At 49.3% G+C, this 12687-nt stretch overlaps 1 protein-coding gene across 2 annotated transcripts in view; it reads left to right on the top strand.

Moving 5' to 3' along the window:
- The window catches only part of PEPD (peptidase D), a 252054-nt gene that overhangs the window by 203854 nt on the left and 35513 nt on the right, over positions 1 to 12687 (top strand). For both annotated transcript variants that reach the window (XM_084812216.1, XM_084812217.1), the window contains exon 11: positions 1652 to 1729. In XM_084812216.1, the coding sequence (XP_084668342.1) occupies positions 1652 to 1729 (78 nt within the window). The remainder of the gene's footprint in view (positions 1 to 1651; positions 1730 to 12687) is intronic.

Genomic DNA, 12687 nt, shown 5'->3' with positions numbered 1-12687 from the left:
AAATATACATTGTTTCCCCATCCCATATCTTGCATGGCTCATTCTTTGTCATTTTGCACATGCAGATTCCTCAGGTAGCAAATGTGTAGCTTTCCTGGGATTGCATCCACCATATCAAATCATCTGGCAGAATGGCATCTGGCCCACAAAAACTCATGCCACCATATGTGTGTTTTAGGTTTTTACCATGCCGGATGTTCCAGCTGCACAGAAGTAGAGAACAAATAACCCTTTGGGGCTGTCCAAATTGCAAATGGTTCCACCTTAAACTGAATCACCAATTGGAGTCTAGGTTGAAAAGGTGGGGCGTTGCCTGATGGTGAGAGGTCAGGTGGATGCCTCAGCAGGATCTTTTGCCATGAAATGCATCTTTTTGCCTAATCTGAGGATTTTTTAAAGGGTGGGAAGCATAGCTGGGAAGAATGAAAGAACATCTACAGAATTGGATGTTCGGTCTTTCTTTTAACCTGACATATGAAGGACCTAAAAGGAATAGCAAAAGATGAAGTAATAGCTGCTGGGACCAAAAATAGGTCACTGAAGGGATCACAGAGATTTTCAGAAGTGGGGAGCGAACACCTGTGCATCTCTGCTTGTCACCCTTATGATTCAGCAATTTCACTTGGGGTTTGTAGGAATAAAAATCTCCTTTGGTCAAAACTGCCCTTTGTGTGTTTCACAAAAGTAAAAAGAAAGAGAGAATGAAAGAGGCCAAATATGGCTATCTCTCTGACTTGTAATGCTGCTGACGATACTTTTTCTGCAAAAAGAATTCCCAGTACAGCGGGGAATATAGATACACAGATGTTGAAAGGTTTGGTGTACAAACAGGTAGTAACCAGGTTGGTTGGGATGTTGACATGTTTTCAAGGTAGAGGAGGTGCTGGAGAACCATTTCTTAGGCAAATCCATTCCCTTCCCTTTTATTTAATCACAAATCATGAAATCTTCTCTTAAGTGATCGAATGGAACTTTTTGAGCAAGAAAAGAAAACTTACAGCACCATCCTAGTATGTGTGTAGGGTGGCCTCTTGTGCATTGCCAAAAAAGAGGACACCCTTTTGCATAATGTGTGCATATGCACTTTATATGCTTAAGTGCAAATTTAGAAATAATAACTATTATTTAAATAGAAATATAGAAGATCTCTCACCATAGTGGATGACCTGTATGCCTACTTAGTCTGCTCCCCAGGTGCTATTGATGTGCAACTTCAAGGCCCTGGCCTGCAATCCCTACTCGTGGTTCTTTAACATTAAACCATACTTGGCCTAGGCAGCCCATCAAATAGAGGACACCCTCAAATAGAGGACTGTAAAATAGGACACCTGGCCACCCTTTGTGTATAGTCAGAAGTGAGTCCCACTGAGATCAAGGGGACTTACTTCCAGGCAAGTGGGTATAGGATTGCAGCCGTAATGTTGCTAATTTTCAAAGACCAGGATTAGGAATTTCACAAAATGGCTGAAATGACTGATCTTACCATATGACTAATTAATGTAAGTGCAGGAATGTATTTTTCACAAGTGCAGATCTCTCTCTCTCTCTCTCTCTCTCACACACACACACACACACACACACACGTGCCTTGGAGTTTTTTTTTCTTTCTCTGTAAGTTTATTCACATATTTGATTGTTTTCTTTATTTCAGTGGACATAATAGCTCAGTTTTGCACTACGGCCATGCTGGGGCTCCAAATGAGAAAACCATTGAAGACGGAGACTTATGGTGAGCGAGAACATCACTGCTACTTCCTCTTAGCCAGAATTATTGTCTACTTCATGCTTTAAAAAAAAAAAATGAAATTCTGTGTCCAGGCCATCCAAATTCTTCACCAAGCAATAGCTTAATTCTGCAACCAGTATAAGGTATATCTTTATGAACATTGCATGCATTACTAATAATTTGTCTTATTTTGTATAATTCTGCCATTTTTGCTATTTTGAGTAATTTTTTAATTTGCTGTTCGAGGAAGGGGAAAGCATGTTGAAACTCCTCAGCTGTCCCCAGCTAATGGACATCTTGTTTGGCCATACCCTGTTGGCTTCTGAGATTTTGGCAGGCATTTGGCTCTCACAGGTCTGTTCATATATTTGCAGCCATAAGGGCTAGAACCTTGATTGTTGTTCGTGTGTGTGTGTGTGTGTGTGTGTGTGTATGTGTTTGAGTCAGGCAGGGGGGTAATGAAAGCTGAGATTCTTAAGAAACTGGATTTTTCATCTAGCATCACATAGCATTCTGCGACTTTTCCTGCACTTCTCTGGAATGTGACCTCAGCTGCTCTTCTGAACTCATTCAGCATATTTCATTCATATTATTAATTTGAAGAAGCAACAAATATCAGGAATTTAGTGAATGTTGACATTTTTAGGAGGCAAGTGGGGAAACTTCCGAAAATTCTACCTGGTCACTCACAAGCCCATCTGCAACTTGCTTTTGAGAACTGTGCCTCAGTGAACACCGTCCTATACTTGAACTGTGATAAAACCTTGGTTATTTACTCAAGGCACTTGGTTAGTCTTGAGACTTACTAGTTCATGTTAGAATTTTCTGACATTTCCCGCTGTCTTCTGAAAACCTTTCAGGTAAATGTCAGCAAAGGTCTCAGCAACGCCATCAGACTTTGCCCATTTCAAAACTCTGTGTGGCTGGGCTGTCTTGTTCATTTTGGTAGAGGAGTTCTGAGTATCCATCTTTTAACATACGTGAAGCTGAAGGGCTGTAGCTCAGTGGTAGAGCATCTGCTTTGTACACAGAAGGCCTCGGGTTCAACCGTTAAGTCCAGGAACAACCCCTGCCTAAAAACCTGCAGAGTTTCTGCTAGTCAGTATAGACGAGGGGTCCTCAGCTTTCTGGAGTTAGAGGATACATTTAGAATGTTGAGAGAATGTCATGGGTGCTCTCACAAAATGGCTGCCATGGGGAAGTGGTTTGTCTGTTTATAAAAGGGCTTTCTCCTGGGTTTCCCCCAAAGTGTGGAATGTACCCCCTCAAGAACTCTGATTGGCCCCCACTCTCTTGGCCATTAGAAAGGGTGTAAAGATGCATCTTTTCAATTTAGCCTTTTAAAATGTGTAGTTTTCAATGTTTTTACTGCTTTAATGTTTTTATTGTTGCAAGGTTTATTGTTTTAAATTGCTGAATGCCACCCTGATGGCTTTTTAGCAGATGAGGCGGTATATAAATGTTTGTTTAGCAGTAGCAGCTAAACGCCCATGTCGGGCGTTGCTGGTCACGAAACGCTCATTTCCCAGAAGGCCGGCCGATGAGCCTATGAGAAGCTTGCCCACCATCCAGAGTCCAAGGGCAGAGGTGAGGGTCTGAGCTCCAAAACACAAGAACACTCCATTGAACCCAAATAAAGATGGCGCTGGAGGGCAGCCCTTTGCCAGCAGGTCAGCCTCCCAGTTAAAAACACCATTTAAAAAAACCTTGAGAAATGAAATAAAAATCGCAATCCCAGGTATCGCTAGATATACTGAGCTAGATGGACCAAGGCTCTGGCTCGGTGTGAAGCAGCTTCCAGCGTCCCATTGAAGTGAGCGGGGCAGTCCTCCTGGGTGAGCAGAGCACCGTGTGTGTATCAAAGCTCCTGCACCCTCAGGAAACAGCCGGATCAGGGTGGTGATGCCATCTTTGTAAGGGGGCTTACATAGTAAAGCACAACACCACCTCAGTTCAAATGGGGAATCATACTAAAAACACCACCAGTAGCTGGCTATTTTCTTTGGAGCCCATTAGACATTCCAGATCTGCAAGTTCTTCAGTCCAGGTTTACATGAGGACGTCAGAAGAGCTATGCTGGCTCAGACCAAGGGCCCATGTAGTCCAGCATTCTTTCCCCACAGTGGCCACCCAGCTGTCCACAGGAAACCCACGAGTAGGACACAAGTGCAATACTTTCCGAACTTGACCCTGATAGCTCAGGTTTGAGTTGCATGTTGACTTCCACCACGGCTGGCCCAAGACGTTTTGCTGCCTGAACCAAACACCCAATGCTCTCCAGTGCCTCTGTAGTAGCACCATCGAGCACACACATCCCAGACTCCTCTTGGGTGCTCTCCAATTATTGGCAGGCAGCTGCTTGGAATTGGCAACATGCTGCCAAATAATATCAGAATTGGGCCCCAACACAAAAGATTTCCAGTTCTCCTCCCGTTTCCATGTTGTCTCCCAGAATGCTAACTTCTGTATATGCAAGTTAGAGTGCAGTCCTATGTGGAGAGGCAGCCGCCTCCGAACTCAGAAGTGACCACCTATCCAATGCACAGCAGGAGAAGCGCGAAGGGGATCATCTCCTCCACTTTCCACCCGCCCTGAATTCATGGCTGGATGGCCAAGCACGGCGTGGGTAGGCCGGACGACGCAGAGGAAGCGTCGTACTGGCACTTACGCACACCCCTCCCCATCCCACTCCCGGGACCACCCCCTTCTGCCCCACTGCGCGCTGCTCTGACGGAGCCCGGGGACGATCTGCGCCACCTACGGGGCAGTGGGGGATGGGGTGGGGAGGCAGGTCCTGGAAACCGACCAATCCTGTGGCCACCTAGCTGCTGACTAGCAGCCATAGGATTGCGCCCTTAGGCACTTGCTTAGAAGCTGCTTTGCTTGTGGGGCAGCTTTGGTAGCCTGGGATATTCTAAATCAGCCATCCCCAATCTGGTGCCCTCCAGAGGTGTTGGACTACAACTCCCAGCATCCGCCCGCCAGCCATGCTGGCGGGCGGATGCTGGGAGTTGTAGTCCAACACCTCTGGAGGGCACCAGATCGGGGAAGGCTGATTTAGAATATCTGTATTTCCCTGCAGCGATCATGTTATTTCCACCGCTCTGCACTCATCAAGCTGCAACAGAGTTTGCGTCTGCTCAAACAGACCTCGTTCTGGCTTCTGCTCAGTTTTTCCGTAAAGCTGTGGATGGCTCACGGGTGCCCTCTGTCTGAAAGCCCTGAGAAATGCTAGCTTGCCACACAATGTCTATGTACCTTAAGGCTGCGTTTCGTCTCTGGGAGAGCTTCGAACATAAAGAAGTGTGTGATGAGTATCCCCGGTTTGCCAAATGAATCGTCCCGATCTGAAATACAGCTTTAGCCCATTTCTGTGAAGTATTGTATGGGTCTGTTTGCCTTCCAAGAAATCCTTCGGTATCTAGAACGGAAATCAGTGAAATGGGCGGAGTCAGTTGCAAAGATGTCAAGTCTGCATTTTCCATTCCCATGCACAGATCGTCTAAAGGCAGAGCAGAAACCCAGTCTGCAGGGTTGGGGAAACAAGGTGCTCCTACTGCAAAATAAAAGAAGGGATGTAGGAACCGTCTTCTTTGTTCTCTTTATGATCCTGTTTGAACATCCGATTCCTCAGGCAGGCTGCAAAGATGACCTGGTTCTCTTGCAAGAGCCCCTGAAGCAAAACCATGTTATTTTTGAAATATGAGTTGCAGAGCTCATGGTTTGCATGGGTTTTTTTTCCCTTTCTAAAGGAGACTGTCCCATATATTTTGTGCTGAATATGCCGGAGGTTTCTGAATGGTTGAATTGTATCCTAAAGTTCCCTCCCCCTCTAATAATGCACAGGCTATGTTTGCAAATAGACTCATGGGATGGATTTGAGCCAGCGTGAGGAAAAGAAAGGAAAATTGCCTCCGGTTCCTATGTGGTTGCAAGACAAATACTCCCTGTGCTTCTGGGTAATGTGTTAGTGATACTTTGGCCCAGTGGAGCACGATGGTCTGGGGCTCAAGAAATTTCTTCCCTCTCCATTCCTTTTTCCTTTCGTATCATGTCTACTAGACTGTGAACCCGCAGGCAAGGATTGTCTCATCTCTTCATCTCTGTAGAGAATTTTAGGTGATTTCAGCCCCTCCATCAAGAGTAGGCATGGCTGGGCACCTGCCAAGGCCGCATGCCAGCAGGAGCCCCCTGACCAGAGCCCCCAGAGTGGCTTGTCCTCTCCACCATGGCAGCCCGCTCGTTCCCCTGCCTCTCACTCTGGCCCAGGCAAGGGTGATGAGAACGAGGAGGAGCAGGAGAGGCCACGGCCTGCCGGCTCCCTGCCGTTCTGCCGCCAAGAGAGCAATGATGGGGGGGGGAAGCAAGAGCAGCCGGTGACAGTGGTGGTGGGAGGATAGATTACCCAGGGAGGGGGCCTTGCCCAGAGGCCCTCCAGAACCTGGCTGCTTTGTATGAATGCTGTGGATGATGGGGAGCTTTGACCTCCTGCCCCTTTTCTCCTGGAAGCTTGCTGGGGGTTCCTCCATGAGAAAAAGGTACAGTCATGGCAGAGAAGCTTTCCTGGAAGACAGGCTGCCCATCCTGGCCAGTCCTGCCCCACTCTGTGCAACTGCAGGAGGGGGGTGTGGTATACCAGGTTGCCACACTCTCTGTTCCTGCAGGGCAGCTGGCCACAGCCCTACAGGCGCTCCATCCCAGACTCTCCTCTGGCGTGCAGGGGCTCTGCAACAGACATGTCCGTGTGACCAGAGTCCCAGGAGGAAAGAAACCACTGGTCCCTGGGGAGGGACCATTGCTCAGTGGTGGAGTGCCTGCTTCGCAGGCAGCAGGTCCAGGGTTCAGTCTCTGGGCTAAAGGAGCAGTTAGCAGGATCACGATAACAAAGTGTCAGGGTGGAAACTGAGCCGAGGGAACCCCAGAGCAGTTCTGATTCTGAGGAGGATCAACATTCCGTGGGAGAGGAGCCCGCTCATCCCTCACAGGCACAGCAGCTGGCAGATTCCGCCTGCCAGCATTCCTGGGAGAGATGGTGACCCTGGCAGCAAGAGAGTGCTGGAGGGGGGCTTGCTGGACGCCCGGCGCAGACGCAGGGAGCGACGAGCTATGGAGGGCATGGAAAGGAGGCGTCGCGCCCGTTTGGTGCACAAGCATCGGCGGCGTCCCGTGGACCCAAGGGAAAGAGGGAGGATGTCTCCCTAGCCCATAAGTTCAGGGTCTGCAAGTGACTCTCCTTCAAACGGGGATCAACTGCCTACTCAGCGCATAGGCCACTCTGCTGTTCCTTGCTTAGTCACTAGTGATTAGCATCTGAAAGAGTCATTAAGTTGTAAGAGGATTAAAGCCTTGAAAAGAATCCTTTCGTCTGTGTCTTGCGTTGGCTATTGGAGTCTACTGAAAGAGGCTGCCAGGGCGCTCCTGGCACAAAGGCCTTCTTCTCTGCCTGAGGACCTGGGAGCTGCTGCCGGTTGGAGGAGGTGATCCTGAGCCAGGTGGACCTAGAGTCTGACTCACTATAAGGCAGCATCCTGTCTTGCTTAAGCAGAAACCTCCCATCCTAAGAGACGCTGCTCCTTCCCTTTCCTGTCTTGCAAGCAAAAGCCTCATCTGGGCAGGCGCCACTCGAGCGCGATGGGATGGCCTGTGCTGCTCCTCGGTTTGGGCCACTTTAATTTGGCGGCAGATCCTGCCGAAGAATTAAGTCTGCAGCATGTCGTCTGTTGTGCCTTCTCCTTCCCTGCTTGGTTTGGGTTGATTACGATGCTTTGATGCTTCTGCAATGGATCCACAGGGCTTTTCCTGCATGAGAGAGAGAGAGCGCGCGCAAATCTCTCTGAGCTTGGGATAAGGGCCGTTTCTGCACAGCGCTGTGCGGACTGAAATGTAGCGCACCCCAAAAGTGTGCATTGGGGGAGGGGGGAGAGCACTGCCTGCCTTTGTTATGCGGCACTCCCCTTTGCTTGCTTTTCAGAAACACACTAAAGAGAAAAAGCAGCATTGTGTTAAGTAATTTTGGCAGGTTTTCTAGCCCAAAGCAGATCACCTTTTTTTTAAAGGCACAGACTGTGCAGCTTGGTAAAGAGATGCATGTTCCATTTAGAGTTGCCTATTTAAAAAGTTGTCACACTCCCTCCAGTTTTCCTAGTGCTGTGCCACGTCCTCAGGGCAATGCGAGGCCGCGCCTGGAAGTCTGCATGAGGGTGAGCGGTGCTCGCTGGGCAGCTGGCGCCTGACTAAGAAGTCAGCTGGATGAGGCTGGGTGGTCCTGCGTTGGCAGGGAGAGGCACAGACACCCTGCCTTTAAAAGTGCAAAGGAGGCAGACAGAATGGGGGGCTGGAACCATTTGGGGACAGCGTCCAAAAGCCATCCGGCCTGAAGCCATACAGAAGCGTGCGGAAGCCAGGGGACCCAGCGGGGGATGAGTGACTGGCCTGGCCAGGGTGGAGAGCAAGAGGCAGCGGTTGCCTTGGGCAAGGAGCTCGCCCTTCCTTGAGGCAGTGCCTGTTCCCTGAAAACGAGGCCTCGGGGGCACAGCAAAGCTGGCTAAGGGAGCGGCACGCTCAGAGCGGCGGTAAGGCACTGCCGGTTCCAGCTGTGCCAAAATTTGCCACTCTGTGACTGCTATGAAGACGTCTCAAGTCCTCAGCCTCTTCCTCCCTGTACACAGGCGATTACTTGCCTCTCGGGTACACTCAAGAACATTGTATTTTTGACCCGGAAGCTGAAGCCAAGCATTATTTTTTTTGTTAAGAGCGAGCATTTGTGCTTTGTTTATGATGGAGTGATGTGTTCTTGCCATCCTGCCGCCATGCACGGAAGAGTTAACAGGATCCCAGGCCTCGTGGCGTTCCGCTGCTTTTGACCAGTTAGCATTGATAGTCGGTGGAACATCTTTGCTTTCTGACAGATCCCGCAACTGCATTCCGCGCAGCCTTACGAGATGGGAATCTGGCCTATGGAGTTGCAGGATGATGCACACAGGTGTGTCCTGGATGTTTGGGGATGGGAAGAGAGGCAGGGTAGGTGAAGTCGCTCTCGTTTAAAACAGTGATTTACTGATAAGCTACTGCACTGAAAGACAATGCTGCAGATCTCCTTTGGCTACTGCATTTCACACGCAGATCTGTAGGGCTTTGTGTGCACCACCATTTCTCAGGAGTGCGAGAAACCTGAAGAACATGATTGTAAAGGGCTCCTTGGAGGCCTCTCTCAGTCTAATCCAGTAGCCAAGTCCAGACACAGACAAAGGGATTCTTTTCAAAGCTTTATTCCTCTTTTACAACTTAACAACTCTACTGTTAGCAACTAGATATGAGCAGCAGAGTACCTATGCCCTAAGTCGGAACAGTTGGTCCCTGTTTGAAAGGGAATCACTGGCAGACCCCTGAACCTAAGGGCTAGGGAGAGTCCCTCCCCTTTTCCCTTGGATCCTCTGGGCGCAGCCGTTGTTTGCACGCCAACCGGGCACTACGCCTCCTTTCTGCGCCCTCCATTTGGCGCCGCTCTCTGCGTCAGCGTTGCGTGTCCATCAAGTCTGTCACTGCCAGGACTGCTATCTAAGCTAGGAATGCCGGTGGGAGGAATCTCAGTCAGCTGTTGGTCCTGGGAAAGAGGAGCGCGCTCCTCTCCCAGGAGCGACTCCTCTTCCTCAGAATCAGAACTACTCTGGAATTCTATGGGCTCAGTGTCCACCCTGACGATGCTGCTGCTGCGCCATTCTGTTTCCTGAAATTCTCTGTTTCTGTTTTTGAAAAAGGGAGGAAGAGCCGGGGGGCTCCAGCACCTTTCCTGGGGCTCCAGTGGAGGGCTGTGGACCAGAGGAAGTCATGGTGGCTGGCTGTGCTACTCCCGCTCTGTCGTGCAGCCCATCGTTAAGGCCCCAGCACTGATCAGTGAACAGGAGGGCACTTGGAGGGTCATTATGGGTGCAGGCCAGCCTTCCCCCAGCTGGTGCCCTCCAACAGGCCTGCTGGCTGGGAGTCATGGGCGTTACAGTCCAACCCATCCGGAGGGCAGCAGGTTGGGGGAGGCTGCAGTAGACACTTGGCTTTCACAGCTTCCGGTTATTGAATAGCATCTATTGCAGAGCGAGTTCTGTCAGTACCACAGAGGAATGGGGGTGGCCCCCGTGAGCTGGCTGCAAGGGCCCCTGTGCCTTGGGAAGCGGTTTGACCGCCTACAGTGCAGCTCTCCCTGCCCCCGCCCTGCCATGCCATGCCACATAAAGCTGCCCCGATCGCATTTCTGGCAGCCAGGCGACTTTCCCAAGGCAGGCAAGAGCTTCAAGAACAAGACAGGAACTGCTGGCTTCCCTCCAGATGCCACAGCTCTGCTCTAGGTCATGCGTGCCTTCTTCATGGCACTCGGCAAGGAGCGCCTTTGCGTCTGTGAGCAATGCCTGTGAAGAGGGGAGAGGAGCAGGGCCAGACCTTGCATGAAGACTGGTGGGTTGCGAGCAGCTGTGCTCTCCACAAGGCGGTTTCTATTTTGCAGGCCTCGTCCATGGTCCCCACCCCGCCAGCTGCTTTGTCCAGCAGTTCTGATTAACAGCATGGGGGTCTCCGTGTGCACCAGCAAAGGTGGCTGTGCTCAGTGCATGACGGGAGCTCACCTGCATTCCGCCAGTTGTGGCAATTCCACCCCTTTTCTGCAGACTGTTCAGCTACCCTTGTCCAGGGGGTCCAGTTACCTGTGGAGTAAGGGAGGGTTGGTGAGCCAGCATAGAGTTTCCCTGGATTGGATGGAGAGGGAGGATGCGCCGTGGCTGTGGATGTCTGAGTGCTCTGCACGCCTTGGCATGCTCAGCAGAGAGTGTTGGAGGATGCGCAGGAGGGGTGCGGTCCCCCTGCCCTACTTACATTGGGTGAGTTGGGTTTTCGTTTTAGCCACCGTTGCAGCAGAGATCCCTGCTGGGTGCTTGGGTCTGGATTCCCGAGGCAAAGTGCCGTTTCAAGCCAGCCTGTCTGACATCCCAATCCAGCCCACCAGAGTTCCGGGAGGAGGGGGCTCTGTCTTCAGCCTGGCCCCCTTTTTCCTTTGGCACCACCCACCTCTGGAATGTGATTCCTGAGCACTTCTTTGATGTGGAATTCAGCCCTCGGCTGAAAGAGGTCCAGTGCCCTTGTCCTTTGGGCATAGCTACTCCAGCATAGATCAATTCTCATAGTGTATCTACTGATACTGCAGAGGGTGTTAGTAGAGTGACATATCCTACTCGGCAGGCATAACCTGTGGGCAAGTTGTGAGTAAGATCTCTCTGTAATCAAATTCATTTACCAGTTGCTAAACTCCAGAATGCTTTTGTTAAAGCCTTTTATTTACCAAAGGACGATATTTCTGCAGTCAAGTAATGCGTTCCTCATGGTCCAATCTTTCGGGCCTCGTCACACATGGGGCCTAAACACACTGATGACTAGAAAAATCTTTGGAAATAAGACATCTCACCACTGTGAAATCTTGACCCAAATGCTCATGCATCCACTTGCATGCAGTTTTGGAGAACTGTGCATTAAAATACTGACAGCTAGGACTGGTTTGTCCAGACGGGGGCAATGTTACATTAAATAAAGAACATTAAATTCTTACTTTTCCTATTGGATTATGAGTGTTCTCTCCCAGCTCCCACTTTAAAAGAAACCTGTCTCTCCTGATAAAAAGGCATTTTATAAGAAGCATAAATCAGATACAGTTAACTGATTTTAAGAAACCAACTTAAAAAAAAGAAAAGTGTGCTCCTTTTTTATAGGTCTGCACTGGGTTCTTGCACTGCTCGGCTGTGCGTTTTGCTGAGAGATTTTGAAGGAAAATTTATTAAAGCCCCGTTCGCCTGCATCCAAGCCAACTTGCAAAAAATCTGCTTGGTTGCCCATCCACAGTTACCCCTTTGTCACAGATGCGCTTGAGCAGGCGGGATTGCTGAGCTACGTGCCAAGAGTGGATCGTTGCTTGCCCTGGCTGTGCAGTGATTTCCTAGACTGCTGTCAAGCCCTCATCTTGCTTCTCTTGTGGATGTGAAAGCTGAAAGGCACATGCTCAGCTCCTGTTATAAGCTAATTTTCCCCATTCACTTCAGCATGTATAGCATGTATAGTTCTGGATTGATGGCAGTTTATAGTGTACATTTTTACTCAGAAGAAAATCCCATTGTACTCAGTGGGGCTTACTCCCAGATAACTGTGCACAGGCTTGCAGTCTTCCATGAATTAAAGTCTAGATACAGAAGTTCTGCATGGATGTTTCCTTAAGAGGTCAGGGTGACATACTGTGGAAAGAGTTTTAGATGTGCATTATTATTAAAGAGTCAGATGCAAATGCACACTCCCAAACACAGGGAGACCCTTAAACATATTAATTTTTTGTATCCATTAAAATATTCTTGCACTGCCTCTTTTACACTGCAGTGCCCTATCTATGGCTTCTATTAAAATTTCTCTTGTGCGGGTTCTTCCTACTGTCAAAATTTCAAATCATTAGGGGGGAAATATTCACGTGGATGAAAGTACACTGTTCTGCAGTTACCAGATTCTGCCCATACCAGATTAACTGCACTCCATCCAGATCTTAAACCCATGTTACCTTACACAGAGGTTACACTTAATAGTGTTTCGATTTTAGCCTCTCCTACTCAAGTTTCTGCCGCTTTACATTTCTGTTATTATCACAGCCCTTTCCTTACAAAGGCATCTTATAAAGTGCTCAAAGCAGCTTATAAAGTGATGACATCACACTGGCTGTACTTTAAACGAATAGAAGTTTCCAAAGAGACCTCGAGTGGAGGCCCTCTGTGGCCTGTCCTGGAGCTTACCAGAGCATGGGTAGCTGTGGCGAAGCTATCCCTGCCCAGGAGGGGTTGCTGGCATACCTGCCATATTGATAGTAGATTTAACACATAAACCACTGGTGAAAAAGCAAATGCATTGGCAGCCATTACAAGTGTGGTAGCAGAATACTGTGAAGATTT

The sequence above is a fragment of the Heloderma suspectum genome, chromosome 8 (genome assembly GCF_057233095.1).
Source record: "Heloderma suspectum isolate Gila_16-S chromosome 8, 16-S_ref, whole genome shotgun sequence".
Lineage (NCBI taxonomy): Eukaryota > Metazoa > Chordata > Lepidosauria > Squamata > Helodermatidae > Heloderma > Heloderma suspectum.
The sequence above is the reverse complement of the archived record's forward strand: the minus strand, read 5'-3'. Positions and strand labels throughout refer to the sequence as shown.